At 34.7% G+C, this 27,098-nt stretch overlaps 1 protein-coding gene across 5 annotated transcripts in view; it reads left to right on the plus strand.

The window, feature by feature from the left end:
- Positions 1-27,098, plus strand: part of LOC144446048 (protein phosphatase EYA1-like) — a 441,648-nt gene that overhangs the window by 36,204 nt on the left and 378,346 nt on the right. For all 5 annotated transcript variants that reach the window (XM_078135730.1, XM_078135731.1, XM_078135735.1 and 2 more), the window contains exon 2: positions 15,659-15,788. In XM_078135730.1, the coding sequence (XP_077991856.1) occupies positions 15,738-15,788 (51 nt within the window). In that variant the 5' untranslated portion in view covers positions 15,659-15,737. The remainder of the gene's footprint in view (positions 1-15,658; positions 15,789-27,098) is intronic.

Here is a 27,098-nt window from a genome sequence, read left to right on the forward strand (position 1 = left end):
AAAATCGATGAGGTGTGTTTGTGTGTCTGTGTTGCAATCTTTAAGACAATGCTGAGATGTAGTTGAAATTGTCCAGGATCTACACACACAGATAAAAAATAATCCCTTTTTGGTGTTGAGTGGCTGTATCATTTGAATTGGCATAATTGCCATGATGTTATTCCTGTTTTAACTGGAAGCCAGCAAAATACTGCACTGACTCAACAACTTGTCATTGTAGTGTCAGGCTAGATGAAATCATTCCCTTACATTTACCTTTACATCATTTCAGGCCACACACACCTTGCCAAAATAGTAAGAGTATATGGTCACAATTGATGTCTAGCCAATACTGTATATTATATATATGCTTTATTCAAAGTACCGTGGCCACCGGCCTAACGTACAGAAATCAGTGTATACAAAAAACTGCTAGTGTAGATGTTTGTTGTGACGTACAATCAGCAATGGTACATACAAATCCACATAATACTAATAGCAATACAACCAAAATTAGTCCAACATACTTTGGCGTAAACGGAAAGCAAAAAATACAAACTTTGCTAAATTATTCTGAGTATGAACATGATTTGTTCTCATCAAAGAATAAAATTTAAATTGCGAAGGAGGCTGAAAGAAATATTGTGGAATATACAATTCTCTCAATTGTTGATATACAGGGCATATTAAACAAAAATGAAATTCATCTTCAATGAAATTACCAATGTTACAAAAAATACACATTCTTCTATCTCTAGATACACCGTCTCTCCTTCCCTTTTCTATTGTTAAATTGTGATTGGAAGCTCTAAATCTACAAAGAGTTGATATTTGACAGATAACTTTCATACTGCAGAAGAGATTTGAAATGTTTGTATGTGTCTAGTTTTGGACTTTTTGACAAGCCATTGACCCAACCCTGACCATCTATATCATGACATCTCTGCTTGAAGAGATTTAAAAATAAACGTTCGTCTCCCACTCCTTGCATAATCCATACCTCCCCTAACCCATACGAAAATAAAAGATTTTTGACGTGCAGTGCCCAACAGTTCCGTCCATTTTCAGTCATATTGACTTGATACAGGTGACAATGATGAACATACCTAGAATCGTCCATATTTAATATATGCAACCAATATTTAATTATCCTTACAAAGATATTAACCTTGAGAGAAAAACGCCCAAGTTCCCCAGTAACAACGAGATTGGATGTGTTACTGTAAAGACGCAACACATAACGGCAAAATTTGAATTGCACTCGCTCAATATCTAGAGCTTTACTCTTATCAAGAAATGCATTAAATAGGGAACAAATCATTTGGAGAAGAACTGTTGGTGCATTTTTGAATATTTCGATAGGTACTCCATCAATTCCAGGGGCTTTACCCTTTTTCATTTTCTTATAATACACTCAACAATCTCGGGGATTAAAATATGAGCATTCAAAATATCAAAATTGCGATCATCAAATTCATGAGTGTCATCAACATCGAGATTATCAACAGTCTTTGATTAATGATTGAAATTCAGCATCAACATTTATGTCCGCAGCGGGGTTTAAAAGATCTTTAAAGTAATTGTACCATTCGTCATTTGATATATTCGGTGATGGTGATGAACGACCTAAATTTAATGACCTCCAAAAAGATTTAGAGTCATTACGATCAACCAGTAATAACTGGTTACACAGTTTTTGTTTGTACGTTTTCTTTTTATCCTTTATCAGCTGTTTATGATTTCTCCTCGAATTAAGGTAGTGTGCTAAGTTTGTATTGTTTCTATTTCTGCGAAATTTTGAAAGAATGCGATGCATTTCTTTTTTACTTCGATGACATTCTGTATCAAACCATGAATTACGATTAAAACAACGTCTACCTGATACTTGCTGCGTTTTTAACATCGATGAGGCACAGTCCTTAATGATATCATTCGGTTTGCTGACAGCCGAATTTAAATTCAGTGCGTCAATGTGTGTGTAAAATTCTTCGATATTGACCTGCGTATGTTGTGTGTCCCATTTTGAAATGAATTCATCAAAAATACAATACTGTATATGTCAACCCATACTCACTTTCAACGTCACTTGCCAAATACACAGTCATACCTACGCATAATATTATAACCAACTCACTCCAATCAAATATCCTCAGTCCTTTCTTTAACCCTATCCTATGAGCCCCACTGACCCTTTGATACAAATTATCACTTTCTCTCCATTGTCTTTATTGGTAGTGTGCCCCCACTGGCAGCCTGCACACAGTGCTCTCCAGATTTGACTGTTTTTTGTAGCTAATAGACCATTATCCGTCTCGTGGGAGACGCCATTGAGTGCATAGCAACCACATTCGGGTGGTCAAGCTGAAGTGTCAACCACTTATCAACACCATTGTTCTTGATGTCATCGTACGTACAGTGCAGTATGTATGATCATGGAAGTATACTTCCATGGTATGATAAATCAAGGGAAGCAAACTTTTAAAGTATGGTTGTAAAAACGATGTGCGTATGTAAAATTCGCCAGCAGGGGATTCATAACTAGCCGTCAGACGTGACAGTGATTTTTGGCCGTCTGGGAGCAGATGAAGAGCGGTTGAGATTGACAGTGTTACCTTTGAAATCAGTTTCAACATGAACTTGAAAATATTACAGTTGGATCTACTCGAGGATCGCAGGCCCTATGGTTGAAAACTTGAATGTCAGGTCGTGAATATTGTATTCCTATTTTTAAACAACGTCTAAAATTTGATACAATGTCATAACTTTTCCATAGACTTTTTATACGTCGTGTAGCGTCATCTAAAAACCAACACAACAAAGTGTACGGGATCACTTTACTGTAACGTGCCATTAATAGTTGGCAATGATGTAATTCTTAGTCTGTAATTCGTCAGTTAAATTCGTCAGGGTCCGCTAAAAACTTTGAAAACGGTTGAGATTTTTTTTTCCACTGTCTTTGATTTTATCATATAAATTTATAAATGAGCTATATATGTATTTAAGATTAAAATTTAGAGATATTATGTCGTTTTATTTTACGAATTTGGACTATGAGTTCTACAACATGTTCATCGAACTCAAGTATAAACATGGCTGACACATACACGTGTTTCACGCATCGCCGGTGATTCCCTATTCTAGTTCCTGACGACCATATTCCGATTTTACTCTAAGTTATCTTCATACAGTACTATTCTAGTTCCTGACGACCGTATTCCGATTTTACTCTACGTTATTAAGGTAGGGTAAAATCGGAATACGGTTGTCGGGAACTAGACTGATAGGTACATGTATTGTATGAAGATAACATATGGTAAAATCGATTGTCAGGAACTGACTATGATTTCCCGACCTGTGACGATAATTTAGAACTTTTCAATTCTGAACTCTAGGACCAAAACGGGACATTAGCACTCTAAAAATATGTAAGACTTTTAGCTTTCGTCCGTATTTGTCAACAGTGTAAATGTCAACGGTTCATAAGGGCTTACGGTCGGTGGATGTGTAGTACTACGCCACACTTCATGTGCATTGCATTCTAATATACTTATATTGAATATTGGTGAAATGTTTCCATGTACATGTGTACTAATAATCAAAACTACTCGATTTTGCTTGTCATTAATTACCATTTCTCAAGATTGAAATATTTTAGCCATCTAGTAGTATGTTGCATAAGTTTGGCACTGACAATGTATTCCCAGAAATGACAGTCAGTTCGGAAATATAATGACGGTGTGACACTGACGAGTTTTTCTTGTAACTTGTTGTTGACACGCCATATTTTCGTAACATGCTCTTTAGTTCGTGTACTTTCAATATTTCAATGTCTTCCATGACAACTTACGATTGTAGATGGTCACAAACGGTCATATTTTTTTCAGACTAATGCATTGACTTTCATATGAACAACATGGCCACTCCGCAAAGCTTGACCTCCGTAGCAACCATTGCTAGGTTATTTGCATATCTCGTTAGATCTGCCGCGAGACGAGAAATGCTTTATTGGCTGAGGAAGGAGTTAAAGTTTTCACCATTGGTCTATGAAACCCCAAGGATAACATCGTCACCGTGAACTTCAAACTTTTTCCTGTATTTAGGCCGATCTCAACTAAAGTTTTTTACCACATTGGGTTCTCTGCTGGATTTTCCTTTTTGCTGACATCCCATTCATATGGTAATGATGTACTCAAGTAAATTCCTGCACCTGTGTAGCAGACTACCAGCTCTTCATTGTAGAAGGCTGCCAGAAAAGACATTTAACATCATCAAGTAATGTAACCTACAGGTGAGGAAACTTACTCACAGAGGCAATAGAGCCGGTGTTAATCAAAGGGTGCTCACTAAACATATTCACATTTCACCAATGCCCATTCAACATGAAATTCCATCTCATACACCTTCCTCTGATGAGAACTGTAAGCCAATCACTAGACATTGCAAACTGCTGCTCACTACCTTGAATGTGAGATCCATTTGTAATAAAGCAACTGAAGTTGGTGACTTTATATCAGAGAAAAACAGTGACATTATTGCTCTTACTGAGACTTGGATGAAAGATGATGGAAATGATCACATAATCAAAGAATGCACTCCAAGTGGATATTCATTTCAACATTCACCTAGATGCACATGTGGTGGTTTGATTGCCCTCATCTACAAGTCTAATATGAAACAGTGTTCATGGAAACCACTGAAATCTATTATGTCATTTGAAGCAACTGAAGCCACTTTGAAACATCAAGGTGTAGCTTTAAAGCTTGTTAAAGTATATTGACCCCCACCCAGTGTCAAGAATAAATTCACAGTACAGCAATTCCTACATGAATTTCAATCAATCCTCGAGAAATATGCTTCATATGCTGGTAAACTCTGTATCGTTGGGGACTTTAACATACATCTTGATAATCTCTCAAATCCAACTACCAAAGAAGTTCATCGATTCCAACTACCAAAGAAGTTCATCGATTCCAACTACCAAAGAAGTTCATCGAGGTCATTGACTCATGTGACCTTAAACAATGGGTTAAGGAACCTACACATGCGCATGGCCATATCCTGGATTTAATCATCTCAAACTCAGATGTCATTAGCTCAACATCAGTAGATTGTCAGTCTCTCTCAGACCACAGTCCTGTCCATGCCAGATTAAACATTAAAAAACCACCCCTTGAGAGACGTGAAATTGTCTATCGCTGTATCTCCTCCATCGAAATAAGTGATTTCTCCAATGATATTATTGCTACTCCAAGTTTGCATGTACCTGTCACAAATCTACACTCTGCCCTAAGTACTTACAACTCAGCGTTAAATGGTATTCTCGATAAGTATGCACCCATAAGGAAACGCATTATTTCTGTACGTCCAAATACAAAGTGGTATACTCCTGAAGTAGATCAAGCCAAAAAGCTTCAGAGATCAGCTGAGTGAAAGTGGAGGTTAACAAAATTAGAGATTCATAAGCAGATTTTCAAGGAGAAATGTCACATTCACAACAAATTGATTCGTCAAGCCAAATGCCACTACTATGTCAACATAATTGAGGAAAATGCCAATGATCAAAGGTCACTCTTCAAAACTGTTTCAACACTGTTTCACAAGTCAACTCCACTACCAAGCCATAACTCGATTCCAGAACTTGCTGAAAGATTCAATCGATACTTCATTACCAAGATAGAAGATATACGTCATAGACTTGATTCCAGTACTATACCTACTCAGCTCACAGATTATGAAGTCCATACCACATCAACTTTGTCATCATTTATGCCATCAACTACTCAACATATTCGTAAAGTCATCATTGATATGCCTTCAAAGTCGTGTTGTCTTGACCCTCTTCCAACTTCATTATTGAAAGATTGCATTGACCCACTGCTTCCATTCATAACGATGTTTGTAAACAGCTCTGTCGAAAATGGCATAATACCAGATGCGCTCAAGGCTGCAATTGTCACCCTGATACTCAAGAAACCATCCTTAGACTGCAACATATTAAAGAACTATCGACCGGTATCTAATTTGCCATTTCTCTCTAAAGTCCTTGAGAAGATAGTGGCGACTCAAGAAAACAACCATCTTATGACCAACAATCTTCTCGAACCACTCCAGTCTGCATATAGAAAGTACCACAGTACAGAGACTGCCCTGCTCAAGATTAATGATGACATTTGTTTATCAATCGATTCTGGTAAATATGTCCTCCTTATCTTATTGGATCTTTCAGCTGCTTTTGATACCACCGACCACAACATATTACTGAACAGACTTTCTAATCTTGGCATCACTGGTATGGCCTTAAAGTGGTTTGAGGTCTATCTCCAACAACGTTACCAGTCAGTTAAAATTGGAAATACCCACAGTAAACCATCACACCTTGCCTGTGGGCTACCACAAGGATCAGTGTTGGGCCCTCTTTTGTTTACAATATACATCTCTCCACTGGGCAATCTCATTCGCAAGCATAACCTACAGTTTCATCAATACGCTGATGACAACAATGTCCTCCTCGCCTATTCATATCCAGATGCTTCTACAGCCATTTACTCTACAGAAACCTGCATCAGTGACATAAAACTATGGATGACAGAAAACAAGTTACAGCTAAATGACTCAAAGACAGAGATTCTCCTTATTCGCTCCAAATTCAACACATTGCCTGATCCAGTAGACCATCTTAAAATTGGATCAGCATCTGTACCTGTTGTGAAGACAGCACGGAATATCGGAGTTACTTTCGACAACACACATATGCTGACACACCATATCAAGAATACATGCAATTCCATTTATAACCATCTCCGTCGAATTGGATCAATTAGAAAATACATTACAAACAAAGCCTGTCAAACACTTATCCATGCTATCTTGTCAGCCAAGCTGGATTACAGAAATGCACTCCTTTATGGTCTCCCTGATAACTCTATTGCTCTGCTTCAATGTACTCAGAACACTGCTGCCAGAATAGTCACTCGGTCAAAGAAATTCACTCATATCACACCAACTCTCCGTGACCTACATTGGTTGCCTGTCCACTTCAGGATTGAATTTAAGATCCTTCTCCTGACTTACAAAGCTCAAAACAATAAAGCCCCAGGATATATCTCAGAATTAATCGAGGAATATAAACCACAACGCTCCCTTCGATCAGCTAAAAAAAAGCTTGTTAGTCCAGCGTACATTTAACAACAAAACCATTGGTGGTCGCGCCTTTACAATCTGTGCTCCAAAGCTTTGGAATGACCTACCACAGGATATACGCCAGTCCACAAGCCTGGAAATCTTCAAAAAACGACTGAAACATCACATGTTTATGCGAGCATTCTGTGTAAATTGAACACCATCTAGTGCCTTTGAACAATTTGACTTTTTGGAATTTGGCGCTATATAAATTTTTATGATTATGATGATGATGATTGCTAATTTGCATATGAATATCTTAGAATCCCACAACTTTCTTACTTTCACAGCTGATCTGACATGACAGGTATTTTACATCAAAGAGAAAAAACAAGGCAAATGTTTCTTTCAGTGTGAAATAAAATATTTTATTGTAATGCATATCTTTCCTTGTCATTTTCTTTACACTAATTCATCTTTAATATACATTTATGTCATTTTCTTTACACTAATTCATCTTCAATATACATTTATGCACAGATTCAGTTATCCATTTACTGCTGTGCATCGCGCCCCCACTTTACTTGTTTGAATTCCACGTAATTGTTTGTTTCCCGTTAGTTAGTGAAAAAAAGTTCAAAGAAATCAACTGGTTGGCCAGTAAATTTAACAGTGTGAGTTGGCACTGAGAGTTCATCATCAAGGTCTGGAATTCCAATTTCCTTTACTTCGTTGGTACACTGTAGTTCCGTTGCTACTGATCTGTTATCGTCGCCATCGAAATCCCCAGGTCGCCTGCTATAGTAGACAGATGAGTTCACTCGGAACAATGTCACTGCCCTCGTCGCGGTTGCTCCCTTCCAACTCATGTCTTAGACTTATTTCTTCTAGAGTAAAACCTTCAAATTCAGTGTCGCAATCAGGCTCATTAATGATATTACGTAAAATTTCATCGGGACTGACTGCGGATGGACCGTTGACACGATCATCGGTCTGATTTTGACAGCTGTCACACCACTAGCTCAAACTTCCATACCATTTCCAGTGTTTACATTCATTATTTCACTTCAGACAGGCCAACAGGATATTAGTTTAACAAAAGGGTTAAAGTTTAACTCAAAACAGCTTCAAAGTACTTTGAATATGAAAGGGTGATCTTTTCGTTGACCTGTGAACTGTGAACCTATTTGTATAACAGCAATGGAAATGGCGATGCAATATACAGGCTTGACCGCGAAAATGATTTCCCGCTCAAAGTACACTCATCTTATTGGTTCATTGATACATTTTTAGGTTGCCAAGCAACTTAATTTTATCGTCATCAAAAAAAGTGCACAAATAAAATTATGGGTATAGTGTAATCAACCGTTTTAATGACGTACATATATGTATTACATATGAGGTTGTTTGAATCCTAAATGGGATTTGAATCGTTGAGGGTGCTAGGCCGTCTCAGGCCGATAGGAGGTCTCAGTGGGTGGGGAAATGGAGGCCGTTTCATTCCGAATTGAGTGTCAAAGGGTTAACACACATATACACAAATCATACTTCCATTTTCTATACATCACTCCTCACACATTTCAGCAATTACATTACTAAGTACTCTAACATTTCAATCTGTAACTTTATTTCATGTTCAAACAATACACCACACCTTTCAATAATACCAACAAAAATACATTCTTTCCTTCTACAACAAATCCTCTTGTTTTGTTTGGTGGTGGGGGCGCTATGTCTTCGACGAAGGCTTGTATTAGTCTAGTCTAGTCATGTGACATCAACATGAATAAATTGTTGCTGAAAATTGAATGGATTTAGTGAATAGTGCCCTCTATGGCCTGTACTGTATGTACTCCGCCATTGTCTTCATAATCTAGTATATTATTCTAAATCAAACATTCACACAATGCATACAGATTTGAAGATCTGAAATGTGTCTTTAGCTTTGATAATATCATGTCTGTAGTGTAGTGTAGACATTCTTGTCAAAGATGGGTAGATGATTGAGTCTTTGTTTCTGACATTTTGCTGTACATTGTATATATGATTACCTATGTTATACAGTATCCATACCCATGCAACGTTAACATATTTAATCAATTCAAAGAGTTACTAGGAGACCCAGATGATCATTGTTTCCTAATCTTTTCACTCAAAAATACAATATCTGTGAATGTCAGTAATTATAGACAATGAATGTTTTATTGAGATTTGTATAACCATAAATGACAACAGATTTGTAGAACTATGTATGACAACAGATTTATAGAACCATACATGACAAGAGATTTATAGAACCATACATGACAAGAGATTTATAGAACTATGTATGACAACAGATTTGTAGAACTATGTATGACAACAGATTTGTAGAACCATACATGACAACAGATTTGTAGAACCATACATGACAACAGATTTATAGAACCATACATGACAACAGAGATTTATAGAACCATACATGACAACAGAGATTTATAGAAGCATACATGACAACATAGATTTATAGAAGCATACATGACAACAGACATTTATAGAAGCATACATGACAACAGATTTGTAGAACTATGTATGACAACAGATTTGTAGAACCATACATGACAACAGATTTATAGAACCATGTATGACAACAGATTTATAGAACCATACATGACAACAGATTTATAGAACCATACATGACAACATAGATTTGTAGAACCATACATGACAACAGATTTATAGAAGCATACATGACAACAGATTTATAGAACCATACATGACAACAGATTTATAGAACCATACATGACAACATAGATTTGTAGAACCATACATGACAACAGATTTATAGAAGCATACATGACAACATAGATTTATAGAAGCATACATGACAACAGACATTTATAGAAGCATACATGACAACAGATTTGTAGAACTATGTATGACAACAGATTTATAGAACCATACATGACAACAGACATTTATAGAAGCATACATGACAACAGATTTGTAGAACTATGTATGACAACAGATTTATAGAACCATACATGACAACAGATTTATAGAACCATACATGACAACAGATTTGTAGAACTATGTATGACAACAGATTTATAGAACCATGCATGACAACAGAGATTTATAGAAGCATACATGACAACAGAGATTTATAGAACCATGTATGACAACAGAGATTTATAGAACCATGTATGACAACAGAGATTTATAGAACCATACATGACAACAGACATTTATAGAAGCATACATGACAACAGATTTATAGAACCATACATGACAACAGAGATTTATAGAACCATACATGACAACAGATTTATAGAACCATACATGACAACAGATTTATAGAACCATACATGACAACAGATTTGTAGAACTATGTATGACAACAGATTTATAGAACCATACATGACAACAGATTTATAGAATCATACATGACAACAGATTTATAGAACCATACATGACAAGAGATTTATAGAACCATACATGACGAGATTTATAGAACTATGTATGACAACAGATTTATAGAACCATACATGACAACAGATTTATAGAACCATACATGACAACATAGATTTATAGAACCATACATGACAACAGACATGTATAGAAGCATACATGACAACAGATTTGTAGAACTATGTATGACAACAGATTTATAGAAGCATACATGACGAGATTTGTAGAACCATACATGACAACAGATTTATAGAACTATGTATGACAACAGATTTATAGAACCATACATGACAACAGATTTATAGAACCATACATGACAACAGATTTATAGAACCATACATGACAAGAGATTTATAGAAGCATACACGACAAGAGATTTATAGAACCATACATGACAACATAGATTTATATTTTAAGCATACATGACAACAGATTTATAGAACCATATACGACAACAGATTTATAGAACCATACATGACAGCATAGATTTATAGAAGTATACATGACAACAGAGATTTATAGAAGTATACATGACAACATAGATTTATAGAACCATACATGACAACAGATTTATAGAACCATACATGACAACAGATTTATAGAACCATACATGACAACAGATTTGTAGAACTATGTATGACAACAGAGATTTATAGAACCATACATGACAACATATTTATAGAAGCATAAATGACAACAGATTTATAGAAGGATACATGACAACAGATTTGTAGCACTATGTATGACAACAGATTTATAGAACCATACATGACAACATATTTATAGAAGCATAAATGACAACAGATTTATAGAAGGATACATGACAAGAGATTTATAGAACCATACATGACAACAGATTTGTAGAACCATACATGACAACAGATTTGTAGAACCATACAAAAATGTACATGACAACAGAGATTTATAGAACCATACATGACAACAGAGATTTATAGAAGCATACATGACAACAGATTTGTAGAACTATGTATGACAACAGATTTATAGAAGTATACATGACAACAGAGATTTGTAGAACCATACATGACAACAGATTTATAGAACTATGTATGACAACAGATTTATAGAACCATACATGACAACAGATTTATAGAACCATACATGACAACAGATTTATAGAACTATGTATGACAACAGATTTATAGAACCATACATGACAACAGATTTATAGAAGCATAAATGACAACAGATTTATAGAAGGATACATGACAACAGATTTATAGAACCATACATGACAACAGAGATTTATAGAAGCATACATGACAACAGATTTGTAGAACTATGTATGACAACAGATTTATAGAACCATACATGACAACAGAGATTTATAGAAGCATACATGACAAGAGATTTGTAGAACCATACATGACAACAGATTTATAGAACTATGTATGACAACAGATTTATAGAACCATTCAAAAATGTACATGACAACAGAGATTTATAGAAGCATACATGACAAGAGATTTGTAGAACCATACATGACAACAGATTTATAGAACTATGTATGACAACAGATTTATAGAACCATACATGACAACAGATTTATAGAACCATACATGACAACAGATTTATAGAACCATACATGACAAGAGATTTATAGAACCATACATGACAACAGATTTATAGAACTATGTATGACAACAGATTTATAGAACCATACATGACAACAGATTTATAGAACCATACATGACAACAGAGATTTATAGAAGCATACATGACAACAGATTTGTAGAACTATGTATGACAACAGATTTATAGAAGCATACATGACGAGATTTCTAGAACCATACATGACAACAGATTTATAGAACTATGTATGACAACAGATTTATAGAACCATACATGACAACAGATTTATAGAACCATACATGACAACAGATTTATAGAACCATACATGACAAGAGATTTATAGAACCATACATGACAACATAGATTTATATTTTAAGCATACATGACAACAGATTTATAGAACCATATACGACAACAGATTTATAGAACCATACATGACAGCATAGATTTATAGAAGTATACATGACAACAGAGATTTATAGAAGTATACATGACAACAGATTTATAGAACCATACATGACAACAGATTTATAGAACCATACATGACAACAGATTTGTAGAACTATGTATGACAACAGAGATTTATAGAACCATACATGACAACATATTTATAGAAGCATAAATGACAACAGATTTATAGAAGGATACATGACAAGAGATTTATAGAACCATACATGACAACAGATTTGTAGAACTATGTATGACAACAGATTTATAGAAGCATACAAAAATGTACATGACAACAGAGATTTATAGAACCATACATGACAACAGAGATTTATAGAAGCATACATGACAACAGATTTGTAGAACTATGTATGACAACAGATTTATAGAAGTATACATGACAACAGAGATTTGTAGAACCATACATGACAACAGATTTATAGAACTATGTATGACAACAGATTTATAGAACCATACATGACAACAGATTTATAGAACCATACATGACAACAGATTTATAGAACTATGTATGACAACAGATTTATAGAACCATACATGACAACAGATTTATAGAAGCATAAATGACAACAGATTTATAGAACCATACATGACAACAGATTTGTAGAACTATGTATGACAACAGATTTATAGAACCATACATGACAAGAGAGATTTATAGAAGCATACATGACAAGAGATTTGTAGAACCATACATGACAACAGATTTATAGAACTATGTATGACAACAGATTTATAGAACCATACAAAAATGTACATGACAACAGAGATTTATAGAAGCATACATGACAAGAGATTTATAGAACCATACATGACAACAGATTTGTAGAACTATGTATGACAACAGATTTATAGAATCATACATGACAACAGATTTATAGAACCATACATGACAACAGATTTATAGAACCATACATGACAACATAGATTTGTAGAACCATACATGACAACAGATTTATAGAAGCATACATGACAACATAGATTTATAGAAGCATACATGACAATATAGATTTATAGAACCATACAAGACAACAGATTTGTAGAACTATACATGACAACAGAATTATAGAACCATACATGACAACATAGATTTATAGAACCATACATGACAACATAGATTTATAGAACCATACATGACAACATAGATTTATAGAACCATACATGACAACATAGATTTATAGAACCATACATGACAACAGATTTATAGAACCATACATGACAACATAGATTTAAAAAACCATACATGACAACATAGATTTATAGAACCATACAAGACAACATAGATTTATAGAACCATACATGACAACATAGATTTATAGAACCATACATGACAACAGATTTATAGAACCATACATGACAACATAGATTTATAGAACCATACATGACAACAGAGATTTATAGAAGCATACATGACAACAGATTTGTAGAACTATGTATGACAACAGATTTATAGAAGCATACATGACGAGATTTCTAGAACCATACATGACAACAGATTTATAGAACTATGTATGACAACAGATTTATAGAACCATACATGACAACAGATTTATAGAACCATACATGACAACAGATTTATAGAACCATACATGACAAGAGATTTATAGAACCATACATGACAACATAGATTTATATTTTAAGCATACATGACAACAGATTTATAGAACCATATACGACAACAGATTTATAGAACCATACATGACAGCATAGATTTATAGAAGTATACATGACAACAGAGATTTATAGAAGTATACATGACAACAGATTTATAGAACCATACATGACAACAGATTTATAGAACCATACATGACAACAGATTTGTAGAACTATGTATGACAACAGAGATTTATAGAACCATACATGACAACATATTTATAGAAGCATAAATGACAACAGATTTATAGAAGGATACATGACAAGAGATTTATAGAACCATACATGACAACAGATTTGTAGAACTATGTATGACAACAGATTTATAGGACCATACAAAAATGTACATGACAACAGAGATTTATAGAACCATACATGACAACAGAGATTTATAGAAGCATACATGACAACAGATTTGTAGAACTATGTATGACAACAGATTTATAGAACCATACATGACAACAGATTTATAGAACCATACATGACAACAGATTTATAGAACTATGTATGACAACAGATTTATAGAACCATACATGACAACAGATTTATAGAAGCATAAATGACAACAGATTTATAGAACCATACATGACAACAGATTTGTAGAACTATGTATGACAACAGATTTATAGAAGCATACATGACAACAGAGATTTATAGAAGCATACATGACAAGAGATTTGTAGAACCATACATGGCAACAGATTTATAGAACTATGTATGACAACAGATTTATAGAACCATACAAAAATGTACATGACAACAGAGATTTATAGAAGCATACATGACAAGAGATTTATAGAACCATACATGACAACAGATTTGTAGAACTATGTATGACAACAGATTTATAGAATCATACATGACAACAGATTTATAGAACCATACATGACAACAGATTTATAGAACCATACATGACAACATAGATTTATAGAACCATACATGACAATATAGATTTATAGAACCATACAAGACAACAGATTTGTAGAACTATACATGACAACAGAATTATAGAACCATACATGACAACATAGATTTATAGAACCATACGTGACAACATAGATTTATAGAACCATACATGACAACATAGATTTATAGAACCATACATGACAACATAGATTTATAGAACCATACATGACAACAGATTTATAGAACCATACATGACAGCATAGATTTAAAAAACCATACATGACAAAAGAGGAAAATCTGGTGATCCATGCATTCATAATCCTGATTATAGTAATTAAGATAAGATTAAGAATATTTAGGGAGAATCTTGACAAATTTTGACAGTAATAGTGCTTTTCTTCACGATATCACTGACAATGTTGTAAAACATGGTAAATACACAGTATGGTGTAAAACATGGTAAAACATCTATTCTTTTAAATTTTATCTGTAGATACTTTATCCTGGTATGAGTGTATTCGTTTACTGATTTCAAGATATATACTACCTACAAACACTTGAAACAGACAGTAATGGAAAACGATCCAGGTACAGGGACAACAGAGCTAGAAGTAGAACGGCCGGTAAGTTGATACCTACATTGTACATTGTAATAAATTTCAATGACATGATAAAATTTATTATGATACCATCACAGTTAATGACTTGTTTTCTGTGCCCCTATTTTTATGAAAACTTTGCAGTTGATTAGTTTTGTGATTTTGTTTACAGCTGGCCAACTGAAATTGTGAATGTCTAGTCTGATTACATGAACATTTTCATTGCATATGCATGTATATTGTATACAAGCAGCCGTTTTGTATTTTTCAAAGTTTGTTGCGAGTGCTTGTCTTGTATATTGTATTCCTTGCAAATTGGGGTTAAGATGAAAACTGTTTTGTTACCATGGTAACTATGAAGACGCCACTTGGGTTTCAGTGGTAACTGTTATAACTTTGGTGACACATACATACTTGTTTTGAGAATGTACACATCTACATGTATCACAAATTTCACAAATCAATTTCTATAGTTACCAACAGAAAATAGCAACATTATCATATTTTCAATTTGTTAAAGAAAGTATACATCTTGTTTACATTTACTTATATATCATTACATATTGTTATAAATCATTATGTTGACAAAATAGTAGAAAAGTAAGAGGGTGTAAATTTACTCAGTTGTGAAATGTCATACAGAAAACAAAGTGATTATTACCAAGGTTACCAAATAGTAAAGATACAACTTAAGACAATTGTTACTGCATAGTAAAGACACAACTTAAAAAAGTCATGAACTAGTTTACAAAGTGACAGTCTTGATGGGGGGGGGGGGGGGGGGGGGTTTAGAGATCTCTTCAGTCTACTGACAGGGTATGCAGGCTACATGTTTATGGGATGGCCTTAAGGCATGAAAAGTGACTACATATTTATGGGATGGCCTTAAGGCATGAAAAGTGACATGTTGTGTGACCCTAATATCTTAAACCCAGCATGAGATGATTGAAATAAGACTCATAGAGATAGTGAAAATGGTTGGTATGTGAGTAACTTTCACCAGTATAGACATTATTATTGCACATACAACCACAGCCTTGGCTAAAAAAATTTACCACATTTTTATAAGAATTTACCAAAACAAAGAATAATTTAGACTTTTGAAATGTCTGTCAAACAAATATAGAGGAAAATTACAAGTAGGATAAAGTTACAGCCTCAAATATGACCTTTGACTTGGGACACAATCAAAATCACATAAAGGAGAGGTTTAATGTCCCATCCAACAGACCTGTGAGAGTTGATTCTTTGTTGACCTTTGACTTTACTTAGGTTGTCATGCCAACAAACAGCCTATTTGAGATGGGTGTAGTCAGTTGAAAGTTGCCTGAAAGTGATGAATCATACATTGAGATTCATTGATTAATTTGATGGCTGTTCTTTATCCAATGGTGTGACTTGTCAAAGGCTGCAAAACAAAATGTCAGCAACTTTCTATACTCTTGTTCTTTATAATATATACATGTACACAGCACATATGGTTAGTTTGAACAGATATCCTGTACATGTACACAGCAAATATGGTTAGTTTGAATGGATATCCTGTACATGTACACAGCACATATGGTTAGTTTGAATGGATATCCTGTACATGTACACAGCACATATGGTTAGTTTGAATGGATATCCTGTACATGTACACAGCAAATATGGTCAGTTTGAACAGATATCCTGTACATGTACACAGCACATATGGTTAGTTTGAATGGATATCCTGTACATGTACACAGCAAATATGGTTAGTTTGAATGGATATCCTGTACATGTACACAGCAAATATGGTTAGTTTGAATGGATATCCTGTACATGTACACAGCACATATGGTTAGTTTGAATGGATATCCTGTACATGTACACAGCACATATGGTTAGTTTGAACAGATATCCTGTACATGTACACAGCAAATATGGTTAGTTTGAATGGATATCCTGTCAAAATTATGATTACATCTACATGTACAAGAAATACTAAGTACTTGACTGTTTTATGGTGGGGTGGGTGGGGTAGATTGGAGTGGGTGGGTGGGTGGGGTAGATTGGATGGGGATGGATGTGTGTGGTGGAAGCTACCAACAACTGTATTAGTAAATAATCTTATACTATTTGAGTACTTTTGTTTTGGTTGATATTATAGTTGGCAACATGGTGAATCTAACAGTAACCATATAGATTACTGGTTACCATGGTCACTGTATAAAGGGGTTAGAGTCCACTTATAATTTGTGTCTGATACAAAATTCCAGCTGATTACTTAAAGTGTATTTAGATTCCTAGCTAATGAGGGTTCCAGGGGTAAAGAGTTCAGGGTTGCTGCTAAATGATTGGAACAAATAAAGGCTATGCTAATATTGGATGACTTTGGTATGTGATTCTGTGTCAGGTACAAAAATTCAGTATGAACGGAGTCTCAAATCCAGCTTATTAGTTTTACTACTTTGTTTGGCATCAGAGTGAAAATCAGTATATTACCCCAGTATGTTTTAATATATTGTTGTGTAACCATGTTAACATGACATGGCAACCTGATACAAATGAGTATTTGCATATTTGAACTCTACTCAGAGGTTGCGGTCACTTTTTTTCTGATGCGTAATGAAAGTCAACCATTTAAAAGACCTGATTGATAATAACATAGGAGGAACTGTCTGTTAATAAGTAACAATCATGTGGATAAGTAATGATAATATCACATGGTTTCTAAACTACTCAAGACATGCTCTCCATGTCAGGAAATGGTCATGGGGCACATGAAACTTTTGAAACATTTTGCATACAATGGGTCATATTCAAATTTCACAGGTCACACTGCACATAGAGATTTAGATGGTAGTTACAAGCAAAACTGACTAAATCCTTGATGTCTTGTTCTACAACTTTGAAGCAAAGATGATAACCGTACGTTTACCAACAGTAAGCCCCATTTGTCCCCTGTTTATGACACGTCCCCAGTGATGCATACATCCAAAAAACTGTGTCCCAAGTGTCAAATAGTGCATCAAATACGTACAAGTAATGCGTTAAACACAACCTCTGCTAATGGTGTATGCAACCTAACTGCAAGGCTCAGGAATGATCCCTCATTTCATGTTCTATATCACATACCCAACCTTATAATTACAATATGTAAACTTCATACTGAGAACAATCGTATTTGATTTGTAACATAGTCTTTGTACACAAATTCTGTGAACCTGCAAGTGTTTGATTAGTTTGGATGCCAACATAGTTTCTAACTAAGTGAGTGGAGGTGTAAATGGTAATGATACTGTATAGGAACTAGACTAGTGGAGGTGTAAATGGTAATGATACTGTATAGGAACTAGACTAGTGGAGGTGTAAATGGTAATGATACTGTATAGGAACTAGACTAGTGGAGGTGTAAATGGTAATGATACTGTATAGGAACTAGACTATGTGAGTGGAGTTGGGTTAGACTTGTGCCATGGTGAATCGTCATGGAAAAGTAGGGTTTCTTTGTATGCATAATTATGAGTCCCTGCCAGACGAAATCCGGGAAGGGGACTTATGAATTGGGTTCCACCCGTCTGTCCAGAGCCATTTCTTGGAGATGCCTGGACCGATTTTTTAGCACAACTGAACTGAGGTTCAGTAGTGCTATAGGGATTGCCCGGCGTCTGTCTGTCTGTCTGTGTGTGTGTCTGTCTGTCTGTCCGTCCGTCTGTGTGTGTGTGTGTGTGTGTGTGTGTGTGTGTGTGTGTGTGTGTGTGTGTGTGTGTGTGTGTGTGTGTGTGTGTGTGTGTGTGTGTGTGTGTGTGTGTGTGAACAACTTAAAGTAAAAAAATGCTGAACCGATTGCCATGATGTTTGGTGGGTCCATTACCTTGGGTGTCTAGTTGGGAAATTGTTCAAATCAAAATGATCGCATCACAGATGTGTGATTTGGGTCAAAAAATGTGAGTTTTGGTCTAAAAACTTAAACTCAGAAACTACTGGGCAGATTGGTGCGAAATTTGGTGGGAACATTCTTAAGGGGGTTTTAAGTAAGATTTGTTCATGACATGATGATTCCATCTGTGATATGCAAATTAGGGCTAAAAATGTGTCTTTTTGGTTAAAAATCTATAATTCCAAAACTACTGAGCAGATTGGGCTGAAATTTAATGGGAATGCATCTAGAGATGTATGGACAAAGAAATATTAAGCATACAATGAATCCATGAGTGATATGCAAATTAGGTGTAAGAATGTTCACTTTTGGTCAAAAAATGTTATCTCAGTCACCGAGGCTGAAACTTGGTGAGATGTTTCTGAATGTGTTATTCTGCAGATTTTCTTTCAAAACATTTTGACAAAATTGGCCCTAGCAACCATGACTACGCCCTTAGCAACAACCAAATGGCAGTATATTTTGGTCAAATAACAACATCATCTGGTAGGCAAATGAGTAAACATTCAAAAAATGTATGCAAATACCCTAGCAACCATGACCACACCCATAGCAACAGCCAAACGGTCGTGTATTTCACAAAGATAACAACAGGGATTAATAGACAATTGAATAAACTTTCAAAAAATGTATGTAAATATGCCTAGCAACAAGACCACGCCCATAGCAACAGCCAAATGATAGCAACATGGTTGGCTAGGCAACTGGATAGTCATTCACCAAATAAACACTTATTGTTAGCATGGACTACCATATGGATAAACATTTTTAAAAACTACAGTTGTGCTACAACGCCATTGGCGGTATTTTTTCAAACTTGGTACACGGGCAACATACAATGGCTTACATATGCACATCAATTTGTTTCATAATACGATCCAATATGGCTGCCTAGCAGCCATTTTGTTTGCAAATTTTCCCTGTCTAAAGCCATAACTCAGACATGCTTGAACAGATTTCATTTAAAGTTGGTATTAGGACAGTGTTCTGGAGTCATGATGGGTGAATGGTTAGCGTGACCGGCTTGGAATCTACAGGTTGCAGGTTCGAGCCCTGTCGCTGCCTGCTATTTGTTTCTGAGTGGCTAAAGTCCTTGGGCAAGATTTGAACCACGACTGTGCTTCAGTCAACCCAGCTGTATAATTGGGGACCTGGTAGGATGTAGGTTGCAATGTGAAGGCTTTAATCCTATGCGCTGAAATGGCTGCAATGGATTGTATGCTCCCCGGGGAGTTGAGGAAGACTAAAGGGCCGTTGTGCCGTTCTGATCCGAGCCAGGGGTAATAAATTGTAAAGCGCTTTGAGCACGGTGTGGGAAAGCGCTATATAAGAACCCAACATTATTATTATTATTATGTTCTATGACATACATGTGCATATTCATTGTTGTCGTGATATGATCCAATATGGCCGCCTAGCAGCCATTTTGTTTGCGAATTTTCCATGTCCAAAGCCATAACTTGGACATGCTTGAGCAGATCTCATTCAAAGTTGGTATTAGGACAGTGTTCTATGACATACATGTGCAAATTCATTGTTGTTGTGATACGATCCAATATGGCCGCCTGGCAGCCGTTTTGTTTGCGATTTTTCTATGTCCAAAGCCATAACTCAGACATGCTTGAACAGATCTCATTCAATGTTGGTATTAGGACAGTGTTCTATGACATACATGTGCATATCCATTTTCATTGTGATACGATCCAATATGGCTGCCTGGTAGCCATTTTGTTTGCGAATTTTCATGTCCAAAGCCATAACTCAGACATGCTTGAACAGATCTCATTCAAAGTTGGCATTAGGACAGTGTTCTATGACATACATGTGCATATCCATTTTCATTGTGATACGATCCAATATGGCTGCCTGGCAGCCATTTTGTTTGTGAATTTTCCATGTCCAAAGCCATAACTCAGACATGCTTGAACAGATCTCATTCAAAGTTGGAATTAGGACAGTGTTCTATGACATACATGTGCATATCCATTTTCATTGTGATACGATCCAAAATGGCTACCAGGCAGCCATATTGGATCGTATCACAATGAAAATGGATATGCACATGTATGTCATAGAACACTGTCCTAATTCCAACTTTGAATGAGATCTGTTCAAGCATGTCTGAGTTATGGCTTTGGACATGGAAAATTCGCAAACAAAATGGCTGCCAGGCAGCCATATTGGATCGTATCACAATGAAAATGGATATGCACATGTATGTCATAGAACACTGTCCTAATACCAACTTTGAATGAGATCTGTTCAAGCATGTCTAAGTTATGGCTTTGGACATGAAAATTCACAACAAAATGGCTGCTAGGTGGCCATATTGGATCGTATCATGACAACAATGAATATGCACATATATGCCATAGAACACTGTCCTAATACCAACTTTGAATGAGATCTGTTTGAGCATGTCTGAGTTATGGCTTTAGACAGGGAAAATTCGCAAACAAAATGGCTGCTAGGCGGCCATATTGGATTGTATCATAAAACAAATTGATGTGCATATGTATGCCATAGCATGTTGCCCCTGTAATCAAGTTTGAAAAAAATCGGTACAGGCATCTCCAAGAAACGGCTGCGGACGGACGGACGGAACCCAATCCATAAGTCCCCGTTCCGGACTTCGTCCGCGGGGACTAACAAGCACACACAACATATCTAAGTCTGTTTGTTTTAGGTTCACAAATGTTGTTGCGTGATCAGAGTAGTGATAATTCCTTAAAACCCAATTATAGCGGGGACTATGTCATTCTCAATGACTTGTTCTATATTGATTGACTACAGATTGTTCTATATTGATTGACTACAGATTGTTCCATATTGATTGACTAGATATTGTTCTATATTGATTGGCTACAGATTGTTCCATATTGATTGACTAGATATTGTTCTATATTGATTGGCTACAGATTGTTCTATATTGATTGACTAGATATTGTTCCATATTGATTGACTACAGATTGTTCTATATTGATTGACTAGATATTGTTCTATATTGATTGGCTACAGATTGTTCCATATTGATTGACTAGATATTGTTCTATATTGATTGGCTACAGATTGTTCCATATTGATTGACTAGATATTGTTCTATATTGATTGACTACAGATTGTTCTATATTGATTGACTAGATATTGTTCTATATTGATTGACTACAGATTGTTCCATATTGATTGACTACAGATTGTTCCATATTGATTGACTAGATATTGTTCTATATTGATTGACTACAGATTGTTCCATATTGATTGACTAGATATTGTTCTATATTGATTGGCTACAGATTGTTCCATATTGATTGACTAGATATTGTTCTATACTGATTGACTAGATATTGTTCTATATTGATTGACTAGATATTGTTCTATATTGATTGACTACAGATTGTTCTATATTGATTGACTAGATATTGTTCTATATTGATTGACTACAGATTGTTCCATATTGATTGACTAGATATTGTTCTATATTGATTGACTACAGATTGTTCTATATTGATTGACTAGATATTGTTCTATATTGATTGACTACAGATTGTTCTATATTGATTGACTACAGATTGTTCTATATTGATTGACTACAGATTGTTCCATATTGATTGACTAGATATTGTTCTATATTGATTGGCTACAGATTGTTCCATATTGATTGACTAGATATTGTTCTATATTGATTGACTAGATATTGTTCTACATTGATTGACTAGAGATTGTTCCATACTGATTGACTACAGATTGTTCTATACTGATTGACTACAGATTGTTCCATATTGATTGACTAGATATTGTTCTATACTGATTGACTACAGATTGTTCTATATTGATTGACTACAGATTGTTCCATATTGATTGACTAGATATTGTTCTATATTGATTGGCTACAGATTGTTCCATATTGATTGACTAGATATTGTTCTATATTGATTGACTACAGATTGTTCCATATTGATTGACTACAGATTGTTCTATACTGATTGACTACAGATTGTTCTATACTGATTGACTACAGATTGTTCCATATTGATTGACTAGATATTGTTCCATATTGATTGACTAGATATTGTTCTATATTGATTGACTAGATATTGTTCTACATTGATTGACTACAGATTGTTCTATACTGATTGACTACAGATTGTTCCATATTGATTGACTAGATATTGTTCCATATTGATTGACTAGATATTGTTCTATATTGATTGACTACAGATTGTTCTATACTGATTGACTACAGATTGTTCTACATTGATTGACTACAGATTGTTCCATATTGATTGACTAGATATTGTTCCATATTGATTGACTAGATATTGTTCTACATTGATTGACTACAGATTGTTCTATATTGATTGACTACAGATTGTTCTATACTGATTGACTACAGATTGTTCTATATTGATTGACTACAGATTGTTCCATACTGATTGACTACAGATTGTTCTACATTGATTGACTACAGATTGTTCTACATTGATTGACTACAGATTGTTCTATATTGATTGACTACAGATTGTTCTATATTGATTGACTACAGATTGTTCTATATTGATTGACTACAGATTGTTCTATATTGATTGACTAGATATTGTTCCATACTGATTGACTACAGATTGTTCTACATTGATTGACTACAGATTGTTCTATATTGATTGACTAGATATTGTTCCATACTGATTGACTACAGATTGTTCTACATTGATTGACTACAGATTGTTCTATATTGATTGACTAGATATTGTTCCATACTGATTGACTACAGATTGTTCTACATTGATTGACTACAGATTGTTCTATATTGATTGACTAGATATTGTTCCATACTGATTGACTACAGATTGTTCTATACTGATTGACTACAGATTGTTCTACATTGATTGACTACAGATTGTTCTATATTGATTGACTACAGATTGTTCTACATTGATTGACTACAGATTGTTCTATACTGATTGACTAGATATTGTTCTATACTGATTGACTACAGATTGTTCTATATTGATTGACTACAGATTGTTCTATATTGATTGACTAGATATTGTTCCATACTGATTGACTACAGATTGTTCTATACTGATTGACTACAGATTGTTCTACATTGATTAACTACAGATTGTTCTACATTGATTGACTACAGATTGTTCTATACTGATTGACTAGATATTGTTCTATACTGATTGACTACAGATTGTTCTATATTGATTGACTACAGATTGTTCTATATTGATTGACTAGAGATTGTTCCATATTGATTGACTACAGATTGTTCTATACTGATTGACTACAGATTGTTCCATATTGATTGACTACAGATTGTTCTATATTGATTGACTAGATATTGTTCTACATTGATTGACTACAGATTGTTCTACATTGATTGACTACAGATTGTTCTATATTGATTGACTAGAGATTGTTCCATATTGATTGACTAGATATTGTTCTATACTGATTGACTACAGATTGTTCCATATTGATTGACTACAGATTGTTCTATATTGATTGACTAGATATTGTTCTATATTGATTGACTACAGATTGTTCTACATTGATTGACTACAGATTGTTCTACATTGATTGACTACAGATTGTTCTATACTGATTGACTACAGATTGTTCCATATTGATTGACTACAGATTGTTCTATATTGATTGACTAGAGATTGTTCTATATTGATTGACTACAGATTGTTCTATATTGATTGACTAGAGATTGTTCTATATTGATTAACTACAGATTGTTCCATATTGATTGACTACAGATTGTTCCATATTGATTGACTACAGATTGTTCCATATTGATTGACTACAGATTGTTATATATTTCTATGTGATAATTTACAGTACTTTTATCAAATTCAGATTGTGGGAATACCAAGATTGATTTATCTAAATAAAGGTAAGACCTCATAAAATTTTCATCAGGATGGCCACATGTACGTAATTTTCCATATCAAGGGCTTTGATGGATCACCGCAATGAGGAAAGTTTTGAAACAGGGTCCAACAATTATAATGTATAACTTAAAAAGTAGATAGTCTTACCTAAGTATTTAACATTTTTAGTCAATCATTACATAAAAAAATTAAGAATTTCAGTTTGGGAAATTGAAATGTTAATTTATCGAAATAATGAATTGTAAAACCATTGTTAGTGGCAGTCAAATTTTGCATTTGAGAGGAAAATTTTTCACGTCAATATTTTGAATCAAACAAATGCAAGAATTTTATTTTAATACATACTGTATCATGGCAAGAATAATATTGACTCCTAAACTTTGGCATAGATCACACCATGGGTTGAAATTAATATCTTTGGCATAGATCACACCATGGGTTGAAATTAATATCTTGTTTTTTAGAAGGAAACAAAACTGAAATATTGGTGTGGACACTGTCATTTTGCCAAAACTGAAATATTGGTGTGGACACTGTCATTTTGCCAAAACTGAAATATTGGTGTGGACACTGTCATTTTGCCAAAACTACAGTGTATTGATATATAAAAAACTACACATTGTAATTTATAATTTAATGTATAGTGATGTTTGGTGTCCAAATTACAAAGTTATACTTTCAGTGTAAACCTTTGTAGCTGGACCAGTAATGATGATATTCATTATGGTTTTCTCATATGTTGGTGAATATTGCACCATAAGGAATTGACAATGGTTCAGTACACCCATATTTGTTAGCAAAAGTTGAATCCACCCATATTTGTTAGCAATGGTTGAATCCACCCATATTTGTCAACAACAGTTGAATCCACCCATATTTGTTAGCAATGGTTGAATCCACCCATATTTGTCAACAACAGTTGAATCCACCCACATTTGTTAGCAATGGTTGAATCCACCCATATTTGTCAACAACAGTTGAATCCACTCATATTTGTTAGCAATGGTTGAATCCACCCATATTTGTCAACAACAGTTGAATCCACTCATATTTGTTAGCAATAGTTGAATCCACCCATATTTGTCAACAACAGTTGAATCCACCCATATTTGTTAGCAATGGTTGAATCCACTCATATTTGTTAGCAACGGTTGAATCCACCCATATTTGTCAACAACAGTTGAATCCACCCATATTTGTCAACAACAGTTGAATCCACCCATATTTGTTAGCAATAGTTGAATCCACCCATATTTGTCAACAACAGTTGAATCCACCCATATTTGTTAGCAATAGTTGAATCCACCCATATTTGTTAGCAATAGTTGAATCCACCCATATTTGTCAACAACAGTTGAATCCACCCATATTTGTCAACAACAGTTGAATCCACCCATATTTGTTAGCAATGGTTGAATCCTCCCATATTTGTCAACAATGGTTGAATCCACCTACAATTGTTGGCAATGGGTTCAGTCCACTAATATTTGTCAACAACAGATGAATCCACCCATGTGTCAACAA

This window comes from Glandiceps talaboti, chromosome 14 (genome assembly GCF_964340395.1).
Source record: "Glandiceps talaboti chromosome 14, keGlaTala1.1, whole genome shotgun sequence".
Classification (NCBI taxonomy): Eukaryota; Metazoa; Hemichordata; class Enteropneusta; family Spengelidae; genus Glandiceps; species Glandiceps talaboti.